Source organism: Seriola aureovittata, chromosome 3, assembly GCF_021018895.1.
Source record: "Seriola aureovittata isolate HTS-2021-v1 ecotype China chromosome 3, ASM2101889v1, whole genome shotgun sequence".
In the NCBI taxonomy this organism is placed as follows: domain Eukaryota; kingdom Metazoa; phylum Chordata; class Actinopteri; order Carangiformes; family Carangidae; genus Seriola; species Seriola aureovittata.
Genome location: NC_079366.1, coordinates 5,244,616 through 5,268,914, shown reverse-complemented (window position 1 = coordinate 5,268,914; position 24,299 = coordinate 5,244,616). Strand labels below are relative to the sequence as shown.

Genomic DNA, 24,299 nt, shown 5'->3' with positions numbered 1-24,299 from the left:
GTGTATACACAAGACTGCGTTCTTTCTGCTAAAAATTACATAAACGAAATCAAATGTTTACTGTGCTTGAACCTTTTTAATTAAAGACCCGATCCCGGTGTCCATATCTAAAAAATGTAGAGGCACAAATATGATCATAAATGAATAAATAAATAAAAGGGACGTTTTTTTTTTCTGGTTAGCTGATTACCAAGGGGTTAACTAAAGTCACAACATCCATCATAATCACATTCAGAATTGAGACGTAGACCCAGTTTGACTAAAACCAGGATCCATATACAGTGAACAGTGAGCGTGTGGAGCCCTCAACCTCGGATCACCCTCCTCTTTCTAATATCAACGAAAAAATTCAATTCAATAAATAAAACACCGCCATTACCCGGTACAGGCTTCATGCTTTTTTATTTATTTTTGATTCACTGTTCACAAACTTCAATCTGTGATGATACATGATATAAAACTTCAGAAACTACTGAAAACAGCAAAATACACAGCTGTGATACAATAAGATTATATATGAATACCCACTTATTCAGCATTCTGCACATGGTCATTATATCTCAGGAGGGAGAGAGAAAAAGTCTTTCCATTCTGTTTTTCAAGAGTTTTCTGCTGTTCTTGAGTCCACATTGTCACCTCTGGTCCTTTACTGTGGAAAGAGAAAAGTAAATAAACTCAAAGATTGGGAAATTATCAGGTAAAGTAGTATATTACATATGCAGAACATTTTAAAAATAATTCAGGGGTGTTGTAAACAGAAGAGTATTAGCAACACAAGACAAAACACATAGTATAATAGTGTGTATCTATAGTGTAGTATTTTACATTTTTTAAGTTATTTTCTTGGATGTATCCATGTAAATAACTTCATACTCCTAAACCCAATATTTAAGTTTAGTTTTAGATTGTAATGTGAAGATCTTCCTGCTTTATACAACAATACTTGTGTGTGTCACTTGTGGTTTTTCTTTTTCCAAACTGAAGATGTTTCAGTGTTAATGAGTGTGAATGAATTTTTCAGCGGACATTCAAGGCTCAACAGTGTTGGTGTGACTCACAACTACACCAAGACGTTGAACGAACTTTACTGTACTGCTGTATATGTTAGAAATATTATATGATATATATTATTTATTACACATGAGATGATATGAGCCCGACTCCGAAACTGTAAGACAGGTTTCTGTGGTTTTTACATTTAGCAGTTGTGATAAAATCACAAAAGAACAGGAAGAGAAATAACACAACAGCACTGAGACATTTCCAGAACAGAAACAATTAATTCAGTATGCAAAGGAGACAAATACATGTTTGTGTAAGAGTGCAAAAATGGGTTTGCACGCTGCTTGTTTGTAAAATCTGACTTCAATGAAAACTGATGGTTATGTTGCCGTGTGGGTGCACATCTTTGCATGCATGCACAGTGCACGTTTGGCCTTTGAGGTGGAAGTGGAGACTTGTGACAACCTTTGTCATCATCTTCACACAGGGTATCCATAGTTCCTGTCACAGCGAGGGTAGCAGTGAGGGTTCAACCAGTGCTCCAGGTTGGTCTCCTGGGCCCTCTGATCCAGAGCCTGCATGTGGAGCAGATGCTCCTGGAGAAAGATGTGCACAGTTGAATAAGGAGGAGACAAAGACACATGAAAATGAATTGAAAGAAACAGAAAAAGAAAGAGATGAAGAAGAAAGCTGATAAACATGGACACAGTTTGCTGCCCACATTTGCATAAATGAAAACGAACACTGAACGGGGAATCACCAAGTCAGAATAAAACTCCACCGGCTCACCATGACAACGCATTCAAAGTAAAATGACAGAGACGAGTAGAGATAAACAGAGGGAAACATGTTTGGACTTGAATGATGATGAATGTCTGCATTCAAAGCAGCACAATGCACAAATGCACGGAGGAAGATTAGTTTATAGGTACTGCTGCTTTACTTACATTTCCCCCAGGTCTGAAGAGAAATAACAGAAATAGTGTCAAAGGCTGATCTGTCACATGTTATTCAGCTAAATTAAATTAGGTGGTTCAGATCGTCATTCAATAAAGACACATTACGTACTTAAAAGGGCCTGAGCAAAGTGTTAGGCTCTGCTGTGAGTCATGAGGTTATCTCCAGGACGACAGCTAAATCCCCTTCAGTGATGGCAACAGATATCTAATTCGTTTAATATATTGATTTAAAATATTAATTATGTTTGTATTTAGTAAGAATTATTTTAACTTACTTATATATTACTAATTTTTTATCGGTCTTGCTGACTTTTGCTTCATTGTGTTGCTCAGCCCGATCTGATGTTGAATTTAATTTTTACATGTCAGCTGTAACTAATGTTTAAAAAGCTACTAATTTAGAATTTACAAAAGAATTAATGACAGATAAAATGATTAGATTAAATGTTTTTAATATATACTGAAGTAAGGTGTAAATAAATATTTTGTATAAACATTCACAACAATCAACATCATTTTAGCATTTAGAAACATTATATATACACTTAATAAGTTTTTATAATATGCTAACAGATATAGTGCTAATTCATGTTTTTGTCAAAAGCTTGAACATAATTATGAACAGTTTTAAAACAGCCTGTAAATGTGTATAAACAATTAACAAATGCTTTATGAAACACTTGTGTACATATATATGAGTTATTAAGCATTTATTACCACCTCATACATTTCATATAAATAGAGGGGGTTAAAATAAAGTGCTGACCAGAAAGCTATAGATCTCAGTATGATCAATAGTAGCAGGTTAATCTCTGTATATCCATGTGTCTGTGCTCTTTGCTCTGGATGAACCTTACCCTCATTGGCTCATCAGGGTAGCCGGCCTTCATTGGCCGCTCCTGCCTCTTGCTGCGGAGAAGCTGCTTAGCAAAGCTCTCCTTGATGATAGGGCCTGCATCTGAGGGAGAGAGAGAGAGATAAGAGTTTGACTGCAAAGAGATAAAATGTTTAGTCATATCTCATGTGATACACACACACACACAAATAGATTTGATAAAGCTGATTCACTGCAAATAAAAAAGATAAAAGACTAATTTTGTTCTAGTCTTGTACATGTGAGTGTGTGTGTGTGTTGGCAGTTTCCTCTATTTTTACTTCCTCTTTACGAGAGAGTCAGGAACTGAGATCGTCTGCTCTGAGTTGGACCTCAGCTTGAGTTAATTTGTTTTTGTGAGGAACATAACAGCTGTTTGCTTGGTGGCTGGGAACTGGCTAATCAGGATAACATTCCTCTCACTGAAGGCTGTGTTCAGACCCATGAATAAACCCCTCACCACTATCTGCTGCTGGTGGGCTGTAGCTGACCTGATCTGTTTAGTTAGTCCATGTGAGGCTGTTTATTCCCAACACCAGCCCCGAGGGAGCTGCTCGCTCTCCCTCTCACACACACACACACACACACACACACACACACTGGCCTCTGCAGAGCGAGGGCACTCTGTCTCTGTCTCCCTCTCTCTAACCCAGGCCTGTATTGGGAGGCAGGGTATTTGGTGGAAGGTAACAAAGTGCCCATTCATCCTCCTCGCTCCCCAGGGAGTCGGCCCGTGCAGCACGTGACCCCATCAGCAGGCAGCCTGGCTGGCTCTCTCTTCCTCTGCTGCCAGAGGGAGCTGCTGTGGAAATGAACCCAGCTCTGTCAGCACAAGGCCAGAGCTGCTCCTGCTGCTCCTGCTGCTCTGGCCCTCACAGCGACGTGGCAAAAAAACACCTAACAGTCTCCAGCTGTCTCATTACAAAAGATGTTTTTTTGATTTTCAGAATAATTTGTCACTGTGAAGATCTGTGCAGTTTCCTCTTGTGTTTGACACAAGTGCATGCTGAAAAAAAAGTCAGTTATACATCTAAATGCATTGGCTTTGGAATGAAATACTGGTGCAAAAGAATGGTTGCAAAATGCAGCAATCGTTAAAGTAAAAATAGTAAAGAAACACCATTTCAGCATCCGCAATCTAATATAGTCATGCAGCAAAAGAAAGATACACTAAATTCATGCAAAACTATCTTAAGTGAGACCACCTCCAGTCTTCACTTTTCCTCTCTATCTCTGTCCTTCTCTGGTCTAATGGAGCTAAATGTACAGACTCATTCACTGTCACAGAAACAGGGTGCAGAAAAAAAATGCAAAAGCTTATTCTTCTGATTAAAATTTCACCCCTCAAATCCCTTAGAGGTTCCTACCTGTGTAAACAGTCAGCAGGACCAGGCAGAGCAAAAACACCACCAGCTTCTTCATCTTCTACACTTGTTTTTCCTGTGCTAGCCTTCTCTGCTCTGAGGTCCTGACCAGAGTCCAGTGGGGGTGAAGGGAAAAATTCTCCTCCTACCTCCTCCTGCACGTCACCCACAAACTGTCACATACCTGCTCAGGTTACTGAGGGCATATTGAAAATAAATGACTATCAGTGGTGATACATTGGTTTAAATAGAAGTATAATTCATATAGATACATATTATAAATTCTAAAGTTGCAAGATGAATGGGGGTGAAGAAAATTAGAGCAGCTACTGTGTGAGGTGTACTGAGGCAGGTAGCAGTCTGTCCACTAGATGGCAGTGCACACAGTCATTTAAAGATAGGGAATACTTGTGAGGCAGCACCTTTGTGAAATGGTCTATACGAGCAAAACACTGCAGCTCAAATAAAAAAAAAAAAATCAAGGGATTCAACTGTTTTAGCTGGAGATCTATTTATCTGTCTAATAAACTTTACTGCCCCCTCCCCTTTCTGTGGCTGTCCTGCAGTCCTTTGGTAAACATTCCTCTGTGTGTGTATGTGTGTGTGTGTGTGTGTGTGTGTGTGTGTGTGTGTGTGTGTGTGTGTGTGTGCGCGCGCGCGTGTTTTTTAATAAACATCCTCAATATTGAGGATATTCCTGCATTGTGAGGTCATTTTAGCCGTCCCTTGGATGTTATAACTTGCTTCGAGTTACAATCAGGTTTAGGTTTAGGACCAGGACCAGGACCAGGGTTAGAGTTTAGGAGGGCTACAATAATGGCTGGGGTTTGGCATTTAGTTGTGCATAGCAGAGACACACAATATGTGTGTTTGGTCTGATGTGGTTATTAACTCCATAATAAATACCACTCACACTCTTTTGCTAAACAACACAATGATCTAAATGCAGTCTAATTTAAAGGGAAATTCCACAAATTCTACACAGGAAGTTCAGTTTGCTTATCTAGAGGAAAACTACTCAGCCTGTGAAAACAGTGTTGGGAAGTTTTTTTAGTCTGAGAAAATAAACCAGGTGATGTCATTGGGGTAATCTTGGATTGGAATTGGTGACTACAAATCTGTTTTAAACTGGGGATATAGAGTTTAAAAGATGCAGATGCTGACCAGAGATGAGATGGATTATGGGAGAGACTAAATGGCAGGATATCTTATTGTTTGCTGCTTCGATTTTGACCATTCTTTTAAAGAAGCTCCCAGCTTCATGGGACTACAACAGTACATCACTGAATTACCCCTCTGACACTAAGAAAGCTCCCCGAATGTCATCTTTGCTTACAGCTCCCAAAAGGTCAGAGTAAAAAAATCAAATCTGAAATTTAATGAGTGAAAACAGTACTGGTGAGTTACCACATTAGCAGCCAAACTCTACAACTAACGCTATTCATTTTAAATATCAACATTGTTTTGATTTTAAAGTTTCTTTGATTGGTTAAACACATACTGCCAGAATATATTTGATCTCGTGATTTATTTATTTCTTTCATAAACGTACTGGCGGACTGCCAGTGACATCTGAGGGAATACGTCATCGTGCGTCATTCTTTCCGCTTCCGCTTCCTCCTATCCCTTGTGAAATAGGCGTGTGTCTCCATCACTGTGTAGATTTTAATAATAATTTCTGCTTTGATTAACTCCTGGGGCAGAGAAGGCTTTTGTTCCCTCGTGTGATTATTGAGGTTGTAATGCAGCGCATGGCGCATGCGCACTGAGAAGCAGCAGTCCGCACATCAAGTGCTCTGAAATCAGAGATGAGAAAAAATAGAGATTTAGCCTGTACGTACTTCCGTGTTCGCTGATGACGTTCGGCCCCTCGTCTTTTGCTCCTCAGAGAGAAGGCAGTCTGTGCGTTGCAGCTGAAAACATAAAGGCTGATCTGCAAAACATAATCACCGGCAGTTCAGTTGTACTGTCAAGGTAAACAAAGTGTAAGTGCATTCAGTCCTTGTACCAGCGGTGGAAACTAACTTCAAAATGCTGTACTGTACTTTGATGTACTTGTATTTCCATTTTACGCTACTCTATACTGCTACTGCACAACATGTCAGCGGGAATATTGCGCATTTTTACAAAGACGTCAAATTATCCAATTTAAAAAAAGAAGCAAATATTAAAGTGTAAAAACGGAAAACAGATTTGTGTGTCAGAACCATTCATCATCTGATGACCGCTCAGATTTACCTTGTTATACTTTGAAGGAGTCTGACTCCCATGGAACCACTGGATTAAACTACTTCTGTGGTTGAGACTAGCGGCACCTCGACAGGCTACAGTAATAAACTGCTGCTTACACATCGATGCATCCGTAATAAGAAATCAAATAATGTCATATATAAAAATATTTCAGCGACAAGGGACATTTCCCTGCAACACAAATGCTTTTTTTGTGCAAAGTCTGTACATTTAGCTGATAATTATTTTGCATTTTTATTTAAATTGCACTTAAATTATCTGAGTGTCTTCCAACACCGACAGATAGAGGTCCTTTCCTTTTCTGTGTGGATGTTGTTGCTAATTCGTCTGTAATTTTACTTAAGTCGTTTTTTTTTAATGCAGGACATTTACTTGTAGTGGAGTATTTATTATTGAGAGGTGTACATGTGTAGATGAAGTGAAAGGGTTAGAAGGATTTGAATACTTCTTCCACAGCTGGCTTCTGCGGCAGTGCAGCACTGTTGAGCGCCTGCGCATTTTCCCTGTGGGTGAATTATCTTCACATTTAAACACTCTCTGCTGAAGCTAAGTTAGCGAGGTAGCTCGTGGGTTCAACGTCACATCGCCGTCTCCTTGTTTACAGCTGGTTGTTCTTAATGTAAAATCTTAATGTTTCAGTTCAGCTCAGCGGCAGCGTCCTGTTGGTGTGTGTGAACATGAGAGTCGCAGGGGAACCGTGGAGCGCGTGCTGTCTGCTGTCACTGTTGTTTACATTTTACTGATTTCCGCACATTAGCATCACCGTCCAGCAGCGATGTACAAGGAGGGGGACGAGGTGCAGGACGACTGCGGCTCCCGGGAGGAGTGGACGCTGCTGTTCTGGACCTCTCTGGCCGTCATCGTCCCGGTCATCATCACGCTGTGGTGCAGCGCGCAGCGCTCCAAGCGGAAAACGCACATGAAGGATTTCTTTCGCAAAAGCAAACACGGCTGGCACTACACAGACCTCTTCAACAAGCCGACCTACTGCTGCGTCTGTTCGCAGCACATCCTGCAAGGGGCTTTCTGCGACTGCTGCAGCGTGTGCGCCGACGAGCAGTGCCTGCGCCGGGCCGACCGGAGCCTACCCTGCAAGGAGATCATGGCCCCCTGCAGCCCCGATGGAGCCATGGAGCACCGCTGGGTCCGCGGAAACGTCCCCCTCGCTAGTTACTGTGCAGTGTGCAAACAGCAGTGTGGAACCCAGCCGAAGCTCTGCGACTTCAGGTAGCGTTCGTGGTTCTGCAGCTGCAGCCACAAGTGCGGAAGACCCACTTCAGTGTGTGTCCAGCAGATGTGACGCTGCTTTTGTGCGTAAAGAGATGTGGTTTTGGTGTTTTTGCTGCCTGATGAGCTCCATTCATAGAAGGTCACCTAAACACTGTCATACCTGTGAGATATAATAGAAATAATAATCCAGTTCCCTGCACGAAAGGCTGCTGCTCTGCATGTCACTACGTCATTTTAATCCGTCTTTAATTTACTCTAATGGACTGCTGCTGCTCTGTGGGAGTGCAGGCACAAGCTGGTATAATCTCACACTGTCAGATAAATTACTCTACTAATCCTAAATGACCCTTTCACCCCGCCCACCTTCACAGGTCAGAGGTCAGTGTCAGAGACAGACCAGCACCCCTGCAGCTAGCTTGCTCCCGTCAGCAGGACCTGCTTTGTGTGTTTTATTACATCTCTAACAGGCTGGTGTCCCTCTGCCCTTCCCTCAGGTGTGTGTGGTGTCAGACCACAGTGCACGACGACTGCATGGACAGCCTTGAGGACGCAGACCAGTGTGACCTGGGCGAGTTCCACAGCCTCATCATCCCTCCTCACTACCTCTACCGTGTCAACAAACTCCGCCGCAGGCACCCGGACGAGTACAGCAAGGTGCTGAGGGTCTGTCGGGGCTGTTTGGAGTCACAGTGTGTTTTCTGTGATGTCCCAGACCTGACATATGAAACGTTGGTGTTATGTGCTTTTGTTTCTGTAGCTGGCGTCTTCCTGCGGCAGTGGCTGGACTCCAATGTTGGTCTTGGCTAACACACGCAGTGGCAACAACATGGGGGAGGCTCTGCTTGGAGAATTTCGCACCCTCCTCAACCCAGTGCAGGTGAGTCTGCAGCTTATGTCGGTCACACTGAATTTTTTTCTGCATAAAACATGACTGAAACTGGTCTTTCCTCTCCTCTGTCCTCCAGGTGTTTGACCTGTCTGAGCTGAGCCCCTCCAAAGCCCTCCAGCTGTGCACCCTGCTCCCCCCCGGCAGTGTGCGGGTGGTGGTGTGTGGAGGTGACGGCACGGTTGGCTGGGTTCTGGATGCTATCGATACTATGAAGCTAAAGGTGAGACGGGGCTGTCTGTGTGCAATGAGAGGGATTTTTATTTAATTCTGTTTGAAATGTAGTATTGCCTCTTTCTTCATTTTTGGGTCTGTCTCATTATCCACACTTGAAGAATTAGAGAGTATTAAAGTGGCTGCTTGTGATGTATTTTCATTAATTGCCAGAGTGCTCAAGCTCCCATGAAGCATGTGGAGGTTTATCAGAGCTCACTGGGGCACACTAGTCTGTTACCTGGAGGTGCGTGAACTCGCTCTTTAGTGCTCAACGCTGCAAGTGTGGGTGTTTGGGGCAGACTCATTGTCTCCACCTGTGTGTCACCACTTCTCTGTGTAACTGCTCTTACGTTCTCCTGTGTCAGGGCCAAGACCAGTTTATTCCGAGGGTGACCATCCTGCCCCTGGGGACAGGAAATGACCTTTCCAACACTTTGGGCTGGGGTGCAGGTTATGCTGGAGAGATCCCTGTGGAACAGGTTCTCCGTAACATCCTCGATGCCGAGGTGGTCAAAATGGACAGGTGGGGCTTTGATAGTGTGATATTATTCCATCAGCTTATAAATTGTTCTGTTTCAGATGTGTTTTTATGCAGTGTTCCTCAGTCTGAAGCCTCAGAGGACCGTTTGACATGTCAACAGCTTCAGAGATCTTTTGTGATGAAATTCCTGCTGGCATTAAGTCTTGAGTTGAAGTTGGAGGAATTTGTGTGTGTATGTTCACGTCATCTGTGCTATTACCTTCATTTTTCTTCTTGGAATTTCTGTTTTTTTGGGTTCCAGTTAAACTTGGTGTAGTTCAATTTTACAGCAGTTAGACCTAGAGAAATAGAAGTCAGTGATAATACAATTGAACTGAAAAACAATTAAATGAAAAATAAAATAAAATTTACATTTTTTACAGACTTAGTTTTTGCTGCCTGGTCATACATTTCTTTCCGAGGGGTCAGGGTTTCATTGGGTGACATGGACTCATGGCCTTGGTATTTCTAGATTGTGTTTCTTTTGTTCCTGCTAATTATCTACATCATTATTTTCAGATGGAAAGTGCAGGTGGCTTCAAAAGGCCTCTACTTTCGTAAACCAAAGGTGCGTTAGTCTCTGATGAGTTTTAGACTTTTCTTTTTAGTTGCCAGTAATTTATTATTGAAGTGATGACAATTTGCACATTTACACACTTAGTAACACACTGTCTACTCCATGTCTTCCTCAGGTTCTGTCCATGAACAACTACTTCTCTGTGGGACCAGACGCTCTGATGGCGCTGAACTTCCACACACACCGTGAGAAAACACCCTCCTTCTTCTCCAGCCGCATCATCAACAAGGTCTGAACCACTTCATTTGAAAACATGAATCATGTGCAAATTTTTACTGCATTGAGTTTGAATATTAATGCAAAGGCATGGCCTCTGAACGTGTCACCTGTCTGTTTCCTTTTGGTCAGAAACATCAGAGAAACAAAGTGCTTGTATTAATGTCTACGTTTCCCTTTCCCCAGGCTGTATATTTCCTGTACGGCACTAAAGACTGTTTAGTGCAGGAATGTAAGGATCTGGATAAGAGGATTGAGGTACAGTAGTTTTGTTCCTGCTAATTCTGTCATGGAAGCAGCCGACGTATGTGGTCTTCTTGGCTGAGAATCACTGACGTCTGCCCTGCGCTCTGCTTCTTACAGAGCTGTCACTCTGCAAGTGAATTTGTTGTTGCTTGACTTGTTTGGTTAAAAAATGCCATTAACAAACTACAGTAACAACATTGCATGTGTTTCCATTCTGTCTGGGCCTGCTCAGAAATGACAGTTACTCTTTTGTAGTTTCTGAAAATTGGGGCTGAACCATATGCAATAAGAATCATGTTGCAATTATTTTGGCATTTCATTTTCACTGAAAGAAATATAAAAATGATGATGATGTGATTTTTGTTGGTGCTCATACCAAAGAAGCATGTTCCGCAATGCTACATTTATGGTATGTTGTGACACATTTTACCTCTATCAAAAAAATTGCAGCGATTTGGATTTGGATATTGCTCTTGACTATATTGTGTTTTCAATAATATTTCGATTCATTTTTCTCATTTATTTGAAAAGGACAGTGCACATTAATTAACCTTTCTGTAAATGTGCCAGTGTTAGCCAACAGGCTAATTTTCAACTGCATTGTGCAGCCCTAATGAAAATGATCAGTAGTGTGTGTGTGGTTGTGTGTGTGTGTGTGTGTGTGTGTGTGTGTGTGTGTGTGTGTGTGTGTGTGTGTGTGTGTGTGTGTGTGTGTGTGTGTGTGTGTGTGTGTGTGTGTGTGTGTGTGTGTGTGTGTTCCCACCACAGTTGGAGTTGGATGGGGAGAGGGTGGCCCTCCCCAGTCTGGAGGGCATCATAGTTTGTAACATTGGCTACTGGGGTGGAGGCTGCAGACTCTGGGAGGGTATGGGGGATGAACCCTGCCCCCCCACACGGTAAGACCTGCACCTGCAGGACAACTGGAGAGAATAATACCGTGAGAATCAGTGTTTAGAGACAAAATCCCCATAGAAGCAAAAGATTATCTGTAGTTATGAATCTCTAATCTCTTACAATCCTTACTCAAATGTTTGTATCAAGTGCTCCAGGTTACCATAGCAACTAACAGTGAGCAGCAGTGTTGTTTCTGGTCTCACCCTGCAGACTGGACGACGGCCTGCTGGAGGTGGTGGGTGTGTTTGGCTCCTTCCACTGTGCACAGATCCAGGTCAAGCTGGCCAACCCTGTACGACTGGGACAGGCCCACACTGTCAGGGTGAGGCAATCACACACATGCACACATGCACGCACGCACGCACGCACACAGAGCTGTGCTGCAATGCTTCCTGTTTACCTCAGTAAGTGGGTGTGGAAAAAGACAATGTGGGTTCAAATTAGTTTTCACTGCCATTACTTGAGAATCTAATTTGAGCTAATCTGATTAAGCACACACCACTCAGCTCCTGCATGTGCTCATATACTTTGCTTGCTGTAATCTTAAGCCCTTTAGGACAAAAATCACTCACTAAAAAAGTGTTTTTTACTATAAGGCTGCTTTTACCAGTTATAAATGGTATTAACTCATTAGTAAGATTAATGAGTAGTAAGCATTAACCTGATCTTGCCAAATAGTGAGCCTGCATCAATGTATGAAAACTGTATTATAACTTGTTTATTTATTAAATGAATAATAACCTAATTATAAACCATTTATAAATCCTTTATAAAGGTAGTCATATTGTAAAATGGTACTGTTGGATGTAGTTGTAGCCATGGCAACAGAAGTTTGTCCAGCTTTTGCAAATCAAAATACGGACCAGAGGCATCACATGAGGGAGAAATGTGGTGGTAACGGCTGACATTATTGGTGAGACACTTAATGGTTTGGCATACTGTATGTCACTCCTCTCCAGCTGGTTCTCAAGAGCTCCAAGATGCCCATGCAGGTGGACGGTGAGCCGTGGGCGCAGGGCCCCTGCACCATCACCATCACCCATAAGACCCAGGCCCTCATGCTGTATCACAGCACAGAGCAGACGGACGACGACGACGACGAATCCAGCGCCTCTGAGACAGAGAGCCCCACCCCTCATGACTCGCCCAGGCCCCCAGGGCCGGCCTCCGCCTGTGCATGACCCACCCCACACATCATGTGGTCTGAAGCTCTTCTTATCTTAGGTTTCTGTCTTCTTTCTTCAGCCCAGTTTCTATTAATCCCTCATCTGCAATGGCACCTAGTCATCCTCCTCTAAGATTTCTGAACACACTTTTTCCTCAAATCATGTTGGTGAGAACAGGTTTTATTATTTTCTCCTGTGATTGTTTCAGATCTTTTCTGAGAGACTGCAGGGGTTAGACAGGTTCGTTTGTTATTGGGCTGGTGGGAGTTGTTTTCGGTCTTTTACCTCCACACTCCACATATATTGTAACCCAGAGCTCAGGCAGTTCGTCCCCCTCACGTGGGACGGTCAGGAGGAGGAGAATGTTATGGAGAAAGATTGCTGTTTATTTGCACTGATCCCTTGTGCCATAGATATCTTTACTCAATTATAATGTATTTATTACACTGTATTTACAATTGAATGCCTAGTGCAGCCCTGCAGGTATCAGTGAGCCATTTTTAACAAGTTGCCCAGGTTCAATTGAAAAAACCCCCTCAAAGCCATGTCTACACCAACAGCAGGTGGTGATGCTGTAACACAGGAGAGAACAGTACTGTACTGTTGAGTGTCAAGTGGACGCTACATGCAAAGCTTTATTGTCCATTAATGAAATTGCATTACACAAAAAGCACAAACAACACACAGCAAACACATTTTCTGGAAGCCAGTTATTGTGAGTGCTGGGTGAAAAGTTCAACTGCACAAAATATCTGTTAAATTCCACTTTCGGCCTCCTCATCAATGTTGGTAGTTTTTAGTGTCTCCTGCATTTGTCATCCAAAGTAAGACTTTGAAATGTGTACGTAGGCCAAAAGGTCTGAGAATCTCTATGGAGCAAGGGCTCCGTTACACCTGTAATGTTCTGTCAATCACTGGACGTTTGATGTTGGTTTGTTTACTTCATGATGCACTGTCTCGAGTAGCTCGCCAAACTACTGGATTGTACTAAGATACAGTCTTGAAGCTAAATTTAACTTTGCTGTAAGAGCCACAGGAAACACGCCGACTGGTTGAGGTTTATTTTGAAAGTTCTGCCAAGTATCTTGTTTAGAGGATCCTTTCTGTCTTTTCCCCTCTTCTTTCCTCCTGTTGACATAATTTGTGTTGCACTGTTTTGGCACTTACGCTGATAAATACCTTACACTGCATAGGATGTAGGTTACATACATGAAACCACAATGTTTCTACCGATAGTGATGACTGCTGATGAGATTATTCTGTGTCGTGTTATGTTAGTTTTCTTGCATTCGTGTTTTACCACAGTCACCACAAGGTGGCGACTAAAGACAGTGTTTTCTGCAGACATGTCAAGGAGAGTTGATCAACTACTCAAACCTCTACTGTTACATATTAACACCATCACATGTATGTACTTTTATGTGTGGTGTTCGCGGGACATTGATCTACCTGTTGAGTTTTATTGGTTGCATATTTCCTGCATTCTACATAATGTGTGTAAGAGGTCATCTGTCTGTATGGAAGCTAATTTGCGATTTGAGGTGGTCCTGTTTATTGCAGAATTCCGTGTTGCTCACAGCCATATGAGAAAAGTCTGTAGAATGTAAGTTTATGCTTTCCAATGAACCTGCTGCTCATAAGGCTGAACAGGGATCAGTTTTTTTTTTTGCCGCGTGATGCCTATGCTTTTGAAATATGCACCTCCTTGGCAGGTAACCAAGCCACATGGTGTCATCACCCTCTGTTTGTTTGGTGAATGTCTTCTTGCTCAAGGACACCTGTTTGACCTGTTACCTTATCCTCTATCTTTACCAGACCTGTTTGTCTTGTGTTGTGTTGCACTGAATTTTCTTAAATGTAACTGGGGTTTATTGTCAGGTTCTTAGCCACGTTAGCCGCATGGCTCTAGGTCAAGACACTGTTGTAGAGTGAAATATGTCAGTAATTGCGGGAGTGATTGTTGTGCAGTTTGGTGCAGATACTGATGGTCCCTAGAGAATGAATCCTGATGATTTTTGTTGAATATTGAGTATTTTATTTGGGCTTATCAAACACTTCAGTTCAAGACATAATACTCCAAAACACAATTGCTCTCAGCCTCAGCTGTAGTTTGAGATTAATGCTAGATAACATGCTAATATGCAAAATTATTATCAGCATACTGCATCCCTTTCGGCACACAAGTCTGCAGCAGCTTAGAGCCAAACTTATAAATATTTTTAGGTTTGTATGTGTAATGTAATGTTGGTTGCTCATATTAATGAATCCAGAAAGAATTATCACCAACTTCAGATTCCCAGAGATCTTTAGCATCTGTCAACTGATTTTTTATAGCCTGCAACTTCTCTATATCTACTCTTATTAATCTTGTTTCCAGCAGCAGCAGCAGCAGCAGCAACAGCAGCAGCAGCAGCAGCAGCAGCAGCAGCAGCAGCAGAAGATAACTGTTTAGGCAACCCTTAGGCAACAATATGCCCACCACAAATGGCACAAAGACAGAGTAGCTGTGTAGATCAGAGCCAGGGGATGATAGAGACCAAAATAGCTAGATAGAGATTTGTCAGATCGGCATGTTTCTGCCAATTCAAATCAATCAATCAAATGAATGCCAAAGATGCTTCTCATCTGCAGGTAGTGTGCAGGTTTTTGTTTGCTAATATATTCAGCAGAGCAACTTCATAAGGAATTCATATATTAAACCTAAGGAGTTATGCTCCATAGAAGTCAAATCAAAACCTGATGAAGACAGCTTTGAACTGTTGGAAGTTGACAGTGTACCGCTGTACCCTGACAAGCTGAGTGACACGTGCAAAAACACAGTGGATAACCTTTGTGACATTATGTAACATGGCTTTTTCTCTGGCACTGCCAGAGTGGTGATAAGGATTTAACAATACCAACACCGTGTCGTAAAACAAATATGTTGCTAGCGTGGCTAATGACTTCTACTTGTTTTACTGTGTGGTGGAGGCACGTGACCGAGATGTTATACGTTCTTTTGAATATTGTCAGTTTGTTACCTGTTAGACTGCGGCAGATATACAACTGTATTTCATAGACTCAATTTGGCAAGAGTGAGTGAAACTGTCACATTGTTATCCTTGACTGACATCAGACCATTAGCACTCGGCTTCTGCATTCAAAATCTAGTTGATCCTCACCTTTCACTATGTTGTGTGTACCAAAATGCTTTCATTATTACTAATATATATTTGAATACGCTTACTTTTTTTGTTGTCATATGTGTAAAAATAAGAACCCTGAAGGCTGATGAGAATGTGCAGGAAACATGATTTCATACGACATGGTCCTAAGAAGAAGCCTGATGTGGCCTCTGCTGAACTCAAAGGTAAATACAGAGGAACTGTGTTTGGGAGGAAATAAGCTTTTATTGGTAACAGTCATGTAAATCGAAGCTGTTTACAAAGATGGTGGGAAAGAGGGTTTTGGTGAATTTGCTACTGTAGGTGACAAAAACCGATTTTGATTGAACTGAATGTAATGAAGCAACATTTTGAATTTGAAGACATTCCCATAAATATTTTCATATATAAACCTCATGTCTCTGTTTTTAATTAAATTAATCATAAAGCCGTGACCCTGACGTAATTAAGGATGTGTTAATCATTTATCAATGTAACAAACACTGAGCACAAGAGAGCTGAATAATGGATGTTGTGTTCATTTCCAAAATAGAAAGTAATGCAAGTAAGTGCCAAAGGCTAGGTCGATGCATGCGTGTATACTGATGATTTAAGCAACAGGATAGTATCATTTCCTACTGTGTGATTGACTGATAATCTCTACATTTTTATGATGCACATATCTTACAGTCCCTCGTTTCAGGACTAATTTTTCTTGGGCCGTGGATGGTGTCCGGCTGGTTTCTGTGAAGGAGGATGACCTTTGGGATTATCTTTCCTGGCAGGTCCTGTTGCCCCTGGTTTATTTCCACCTGGAGTACCGGGTTTCTTTTTATCTTGCTCTGAAGGAAAAATATACAGAAAGGTTTCATTTATAGTTTGTCCTTATTCTAAGAGATATAAACTCGCCAACCTGACTTGAATTGTGCGCTCAAACTGAAGTGAATTCTATCAAGCTGAAGTAGAATTAGAACTATGGAAACACCTGAATTTGTGGTTATTACTGAAAGTTTTAAAGCCAGATCACTAACGCACCTCACCAGACAGATTTAAAAGTTTGCCAACATCTGGCACAGGTAATGCAGGTAATGCAGGGTAATGACAAGCACAACAAGCTGTAGTTTTATAACTGGAAAGCTCCCTGTGAATTTCAGTCCATAACTCTACTGTTGTCCTAGGCGGGGCTGCAGACAGGCAGGTGCCAAACCTGTGACACATGGTAACTACCGGGCAAACTAAACTAATACAACATATTAATCTGAGAAACTCAGAACAACAACACACGTCAAACTAGCCAAACAGTTCAGAACACAAATTCAGAACAGGATTTGAATTGTTCTGGTGTGTTTCAACCAGTTGCTCAGTTTACAACAATCTGCCACCATTTAAGATTCATGGTAAACTAAGATAATCAGTTAAACTTATATACAGACAGATTTCGTTGTAGTGTTCGCTGTTAGCTTAACCAGCGCGATGTTGTGTAAAAGACACCAGGAGAATTCAGACAAGATGGATGAAAATATCTCTTTTCTGTTTGTTGCTTGTTGAACAGGTGATTTTGATAAAGTTCTTATTGGTCGTTTACTTTTCATTGCAGTGACAGCAAAGCTCAGTAGTAGTTGTTGTCGTGTTTGTGTGTGTGTGTGTGTGTGTGTGTGTGTGTGTGTGCGCGTGCGTGTGCAAGTGCACTGTGTACCTGCAGCCCCGCCTCTCCCAGAAAGCAGTGAGAGCAGAGGACAGAGAAGCAGTGTGGCCATAAATGACAAATAGAAAATAACATGGCGGTTAATAGTGGCTGGTCGCCACAAATAAATCAATGTATTTATGGGAATATAAAATATTTATTATGTCAATAAAGTCGGAGAAATACGTCGACCTTGCCTGGTGATGAGTGTGCATGACCAAAAGAAACTATATTCATGAAATAACATTTTCAAATGAACGTAAGGGTAAATGACTCACTGTGGGCCGGCTGGTGACTGCTGTCACTTTTTTTGCCTGTATGAGAGAAAAATGAAAACAGCAACACACATTTAAATACATGACTCACATTTGTTTGACTTAATACAAACAAAACATTTTAATGGGAGTTGGTAGTAGAAGCAGCTCACTGCGCTGCAGAACAGAGAGGTTCAGCAGATAATAGTTCAATAGTCCAGATACTCAGTATCAGGCTGTAGAACACCTCAGCCAAAGACAGTGACCCATGACCTGGACTACTGAACTATTATTGTTTATTATTAAATATTATTATTACTAGTAATGAGCCGCCGGACACTTCAATTTCCCCTAGGGGATAAATGAAGTATCTATCCATCTATCTGGTGTTATATAGAGCCTATTGTATTATTTGACAGATTGTAGTATGTCAGTATTGTAAAATCATTGAATCCATGTACACTTAAGATGTTGGTGATAAGTGTGCATGACCAAAAAGAAATATATTCATCACATAACATTTCAGAAGAAGGTTTGTAAAAGACTGTAAGGTTAAGTGACTCACCGTGGGGCGGCTGGTGACTGGTGTCACTTTTCTTGTCTGTATAAGAGAAAAATGAAAACAGCAACAAACATTTAAATACATGACACACACGTGTTTTACTTAAGCAAACAAAACATTTTTATGCTTCATGCTTTATTGAAGTCGCACTGCAGCTCTTTGAATGTGTTGGCGAGTCCATCATCTGTAGATCCAACACTTTGATCCAAAGTGAAATATTTGACTTAAAATCTGTCAGATTGAAATAAAGTTTGTTACTTATATGACTCCTGATGACTCAGAACATTTCCAGTAAAACAATGCACCTCAAACGAGCTCTGCACATCCTGCAGTGTGAGTATTGCACACGCTCACATCATGATGACGATACTGAAATTACATGTTGTGCAGACCTAGTTTACAGTGGCCTCTCGAACATCTCACTGGATAGAAAACAGATATTTATGATCTCAATTTCCAGGTGAGCTCAACGGTGACCGTCAAGAGATAATAAAAAATATATGGCAGGAGAAAGGAGTTCTCGTACCCCAACTTTAAAATTATAGTAATATAACATGAGTGACCGAAAAATGTACAACGTGAGCAATGGTATGAAACAGTTCAGTCACACCAACCAGTACGAGTCTCAAAGGACTTGTTTTCTGAGTGTGTGGCTCCTGTCTCCAGCCTCGTTCAGGATCATTAAAGAGCTTGCAGACGGTTTTCTCCTTTTTTTCCGGCTACGTTTTTCTTATGACTCCAATCACAAGAAGACTTTGAATTTTTTTTTAAAAGACTTAAGACTCACATCTAAAGACAATGTGTCATAACTAAATGAGTTTTTAGTCTCACACTCTAGGATTTTGTGAAGACTGGGGATCTTCCAGGATCACTATTTGCAAGACTAGATTACTTTGAGATTATTTCCCATCATGCTCCTCGTGGAAACCGTTTTCCCCAGACATTTTTGTTCTTTGATATTCTACATCATCATTATTATTATTATTGTTATTATATAAAGTTAGGAACTTTGTATTTATAATTTCCTGTTTTATTTTGAAATTATTTTCCTTGTATTAGATTACCCTCGACTCTCTTATGCGTTTAATGTCAGCCGTACACCAGATGACCCACATCTTCTCCAGAATTGCCTTCCTTGCTCACCATCAACCCAGTTTCCTGCTTCTTGTTTGGTGTTGCAGAAGTTGACCGTGTTCACACCATTGAACCACTATTTGTATGAACCAAGACTAATGACTTACAATAATATTAAACATATTTTATATATCATCAACATAAAATTAAGAAGTGACTGAAGACAGCTCTGCCGACCACCTTACACCAAACTGTCAAGATGACGGGAGTGAGCCGCAGCTCTAGCAGAATTTATGATTTTATTCTGAGATTATTCTGAGAGAAACTGAATAAACAGTCGTCTGGTGCGAGGCGGGCATTAGTAGTTTCTCCCTCCCAACTTCTGAGGGTCTGAAATTTGAGTATGATTGCAGTTTTTTATCTTACTTACGTGTCTTCTGTCCAGTCTTAAAGGGAGGAGCCCTATTAAAATTGGGTGCCATGCCATGTGAATACTGGGATTGATTCCAGCCTGGCTGTGAGCCCATATAGTTAAACATAGGTACAGGAACCGGCTGGAAGTATGGCTGAATGGGTGGACAACCTGGACTGTGGGACCTGGGTGGTCTTCGCTGCTCTGGAGGCTCTGATGGTTCTGAAGCAGAGAGGATGAAATAAGATGTTGTTTTGTACCATGGAGGGTCAATGACAAGAAATCACTTAATTTACACAAGACAAAACCTTTTCTACCGTCCAGCCATCATCAGTGTCACAATCATGTAGTACAGCTGCCATCTAAATAGCAAACACTCTCTTTAAGATAATTAGTGCTGTACCTGGCAAGACAATCAAATACATAACATTCTATGATCATCCAGTATTAGAACAAGAAAGAATGAAGAAACTAGTTCATTACAGAAAAATGTGGGGTCGGTTCAATGGATCCACCATCTATTTATTTATTTTTTTAACCTGTATAAATGTCAATAGGAATTCCAATGATAACAAGATACCACGGTTAAACCGCTAAAACATTGTCTCTTCATATTTACATTAGAGTTTAAAGGAGAGAAGGACGTGCAACATCTACAGGCTCATAGTAGAAACTTCTAGGGTCTAGTAGGTACAAACAGGAGACATCAGGCGTGCAGCCGTTCATCTAACAGTGAACTGCTCTGTTTCCAAACAGTCTTGTGTCAGAAAATGCTTGTTTCACTTCTTTTTTTCCCCTATCAAAGCATGTAGGTGCTATGAAGGTATCTTATCCTCAATGATTCAGTATACACACTGATTAGTAGAGAGCTTTCTGGGATTTCAAAGCTACTCCATGTGAAGATACATGCATGAATGTTTATCATACACATATGATGTCACACAAACATCATTCAAATATTTATAGCTACTGAATTTTGATGTTTTGCTACAGTTCATAGAGATGAACGTACCATATTCTGGCTGAGATCCAGTTCTTCCATAACTTGCAGGTCCAGAGACTGGAGCTGGTTTATCACCTGTGAATGGTAAATGGACTGTATTTACAGTATATAGCCCTTTAAAGTTCGCCATTCACACAAACACAAACACACACATACCCACAACACAAACTCACCAGATGCGTAGATGCCACTGTTCAGTTCTGCAACAAAATTGGACATGATTGGCTTTGTTATACTTTCATAATACATGTCCAAATGTAGAATCCCCCTCTAAAAATGTGCCTGCATATTCACCGGGTTTAATCATTGGCAGCCTGGCCTCAACGGGCTGTTTAAGGGTCTCTGTCAGATGCTCCTTCAGTGCAACAGCAAAGGCCTGTGTCGCTGTCACCTTCTTGGAGTCCAGGCTGATTCGGGGAATGTAAGGCTCAAACTTTACAACCCAGGGCAAGTCGAATGAAGCCTGTGAGGAACAAGGGGAAGGAAATAGTTTTGAATGGGGTGTGTTTTTGTTGGTTGGCTGTAACAGGTGTAGGGTAGAGCATCATCCATTGCTCTCCTCCTGTCTGTCTTCTGCCAAAGTCAGAAATGTTCAAATTAGAGCTACAATTAATGATTATTTTCAATAGTTCATTTCCTGATTCCTTTCTCAATCAATTAATTTGTAGATAAAAAAAAACAAACAATTTACTGATTATTAGCATAGTTGCCAATAAATTTTCTGTTGATCGACTGAGCAACAAATTGTTGCAGCTCTAGTTAAAATTCTACAAATTTGCTTTAATTTGAATTGTGGTGATGAAACATGACATACACCCAAATTACATAAAGGCCAATTCCTGTATTTTTTTAAGAGGGGCCCTTTAATCATTAAGATCAGTTGTTATCTCTGTCTGCAAAGTTTATTCTGGGTCCTTTGTCTTTAGGCTAAACATTCTTTGTCCACTCTCTCCTCTTCTTCATCTCCGACAATGATCATTTCACCTGTAGAAAGGATGGCGTCTGGGACTGACTCAGCAGACCGTTGATATCTTCTCTGGCCTTTCTCATCTGTACAGCATTGTCAGTAAACTTCTTCATGAGGTCCTGAAGTTTTGCCTGACCAGTTTCCAGCTCACGGTCCACCTCATTTTGGGACTCCCGCTCCTCTTGGGCCAACATGTCCCGCATCTGCTGATACGCAGCCGCCAGTGCTGCCTTTCTTTTGGCTGCTCCATCCTAGGTAAGGAGAGGAGCCACAGACAAACACAGGGACAAGTCAACAGATAAGACAAACTGACATTATGTAAATGCCATCACACTTTTTAACTACTCTTATGAAACGAAATGTGTAAAAATTACCGTCAGCTTGCTCCGCATGTCATTCATTTGAAATGTAACAGTGTCAGTCTTCTCAATCTTCCCGTCCAGTAAACTCAACTTGTCTCTGAGTTCGGACTGCAAAGACGGATATAAAACACAGCTTCATTACATTGCTTTTTGAATTGCATGTACACCATCTGAATGCAACATACTCTCAGTTAACATGTTTTTATGTTGCTAAAATTGATTTAGAACAGCAGCCTAGTGTGAAAGTCTTCTGTGATGTCATCAGTGTGGATCTTGTTTTTGCATGAGCTGACCTTAACAAAGAACTTTTTCTTTCTGGATATATCTACTTTTACAACCACTCCCTTTGGAGTGCTGCCTCTTCAATGCCTATGTAAATAGACAGTGGTGGATATGATGGAATCATAGTGAAAATAAATCATTCCCCTCTTTGCTGGGGACCTTCAGGAACCTCCTCAAGGAGTCAAGGGGGTCCCTGGACCCCACTTTAAGAACCACAGGTCTAATGTAAAAATTTATGTTAAGCTGATATCTTATTGTTCTAGGTTTATGTAGCAGCGGCAAACACTTAGCTTAGTTTAGCATAAGGACTGTATTTGTCAAAACTGTGTGACACCCATGACTCACACACACACACACACACACACACACACCACACACACACACACACACCACACACACACACACACACACAGACCTCTTTCAGGTTCCTCTGCTCCTCAGGGGAGATGAAGGAGCAGCCTTTGTGCACATGTTGAAGGCAGAGGCTGCAGATTGGACGGTCATGCTGGCTGCAGAAGAGCTCCATCAGCTTGTTGTGTTCCGGGCAGATGCGCTCCGACAGGTCACCGACGACATCGCTCAGCTGGTGGACAGCAAACTTTGGGTTTTCCCGGTGAGGACGAAGGTGCTCCTCGCAGAAAGAGGCCATGCAGGTGAAGCACGTCTGGGACGCCTCTGCTTCCATACATGTATCACACCGTATGACATCCTCCTTTTCCTCGGCTTCTTTCTCCTCTTTAATCAGGCTGTCTTCGGTCTTGTTCGAGCTCAAGTTGAAAGTCTCTACGACGGCGCTGAGGACCGTGTTTTTCTTCAGCTCCGGCTTGCTGGGGATGTGTGTCCGACACTGAGGACATCTTTGGGTCTCCTCCCAGGTGGCGAGCAGACAGTCCTGGCAGAAGTTGTGTCCGCAGGGGATGGTCACCGGACAGTCAAAGGTGCTCAGACAGATGCTGCAGGTCAGCTCATCCTCCAGACTCATCAGAGATAACGTAGTCTCCGCCACGTCGGCCATGATCAGATGAGGCCGTAAGGCTGCGACTGACAAAAACGAAACTTAACTGGAGAAGTGCGTGTTGCCACTGGATGTCAGCCCCCTTCTGGTTACAATTGGCGAAAAGCAGAAAAATTCAAACTCTCACAATTGAGCTTATTTTCTTATTAATACGACGCCATACCGTTCTGACCATAATGTATAATCCACTGCGCACGTACTTAGTGGAGTTTAAGTATAAAGCAGCACGAAATGTAATTACTCAAGTTGCATACAAGTACCTCAATATTATACTTAAATTCCTGAGCGAAAACAAAGGGGGTGACTATTATAGAAACTAATATAAGGTAAAAAAAAAAAAAAAAAAAGTAACTAAAGCAACACAGCCACTAAAGGACTATTAAAAAGAAATAAACTATATTGGTGTCAAAACTATCTAAACATTTTATTTTGGTAATGAAATCACAAGCCACTATTGGCAATGAAAGGGCGCGCTATCAGCTAGATAACATTAGTTAGCTAAACTGTGACTTAGAGCAAAAGTTAGAAACAAGCTAGAAACAAGCAAACATTACTTAGTTAAACTGTTACTTAAAATAAAAGTTAGAAACTAGCTTACATTGGCATTCATCCGTAGATACTTGTCCCAATCTAAATCAGAAACTTTTAAGGTAAGAAAGCAAAGTGTATCAAACTAGCTAGATATTTAACTGCTGCTACTTATGTTTACAGTGTCGTCATTACGTGAGTGTGGTAGGCAGAAGACGTGCAGCCAGAGACGGCAGAGAAACCGTAACCGTAGAAACTGAATAGAGGATCTTTGGTTCAGCTAACTTCAAGGTTTAGAAATAGTACGGTCCACTTTAGGAGTGTCTGGAATCCTTGTAGAAAGATCCACGCATGGATATGGTAATTATATCTTAATATTTACAATTACAGGCAAATAGGATAAATGTTTCAATCCGTCTGAACTGTTCCCTCTTTTTGGGCGGGCCAAGTCTTAATCAGGGGGGTCAGACCCCCCACCCCCATAATTTCAACCCTGGCTTGACCACGTCCAGGCTATTTGTCAGCCGAGTTCAGCACTTTATCTTTTTGGCTCTCTCCTCCTCTCTCTGCTCACATATATAGTATATTAAATACAGCTGTTCTTTCATTCATT

General features: G+C 41.5%; 3 protein-coding genes across 4 annotated transcripts; 1 reads left to right on the top strand and 2 right to left on the bottom strand.

Moving 5' to 3' along the window:
- Positions 1–385: 385 nt before the first annotated feature.
- Positions 386–4,306, bottom strand: c3h17orf67 (chromosome 3 C17orf67 homolog). Its single transcript, XM_056372359.1, has 4 exons — positions 4,203–4,306; positions 2,819–2,919; positions 1,468–1,598; positions 386–649 (listed from the first exon to the last, which is right to left on the bottom strand). Exons 1-3 carry the CDS (start codon positions 4,255–4,257, stop codon positions 1,482–1,484), a joined length of 273 nt encoding a protein of 90 aa, XP_056228334.1. The 5' UTR covers positions 4,258–4,306; the 3' UTR covers positions 386–649; positions 1,468–1,481.
- Positions 4,307–6,981: 2,675 nt separating this feature from the next.
- dgke (diacylglycerol kinase, epsilon) lies at positions 6,982–15,955 on the top strand. The gene is made up of 11 exons (XM_056372448.1): positions 6,982–7,676; positions 8,174–8,333; positions 8,437–8,556; positions 8,645–8,788; positions 9,147–9,304; positions 9,821–9,869; positions 9,994–10,107; positions 10,281–10,352; positions 11,109–11,236; positions 11,445–11,556; positions 12,194–15,955. The coding sequence occupies exons 1-11, from the start codon at positions 7,225–7,227 to the stop codon at positions 12,413–12,415; spliced, it is 1,731 nt and encodes a 576-aa protein (XP_056228423.1). The 5' UTR covers positions 6,982–7,224; the 3' UTR covers positions 12,416–15,955.
- LOC130166720 (E3 ubiquitin/ISG15 ligase TRIM25-like) lies at positions 15,772–24,259 on the bottom strand. 2 transcript variants are annotated; one of them, XM_056372449.1, is made up of 11 exons: positions 23,757–24,259; positions 22,559–23,243; positions 21,874–21,969; positions 21,517–21,750; positions 20,827–20,995; positions 20,706–20,732; positions 20,542–20,607; positions 19,548–19,751; positions 18,047–18,082; positions 17,506–17,541; positions 15,772–16,385 (listed from the first exon to the last, which is right to left on the bottom strand). In XM_056372449.1, the coding sequence occupies exons 2-11, from the start codon at positions 23,156–23,158 to the stop codon at positions 16,249–16,251; spliced, it is 1,605 nt and encodes a 534-aa protein (XP_056228424.1). In that variant the 5' UTR covers positions 23,159–23,243; positions 23,757–24,259; the 3' UTR covers positions 15,772–16,248. The 2 variants fall into 2 exon arrangements, with proteins under 2 accessions (XP_056228424.1, XP_056228425.1); XM_056372450.1 differs by having other exon boundaries at positions 22,559–23,184.
- Positions 24,260–24,299: the final 40 nt, after the last annotated feature.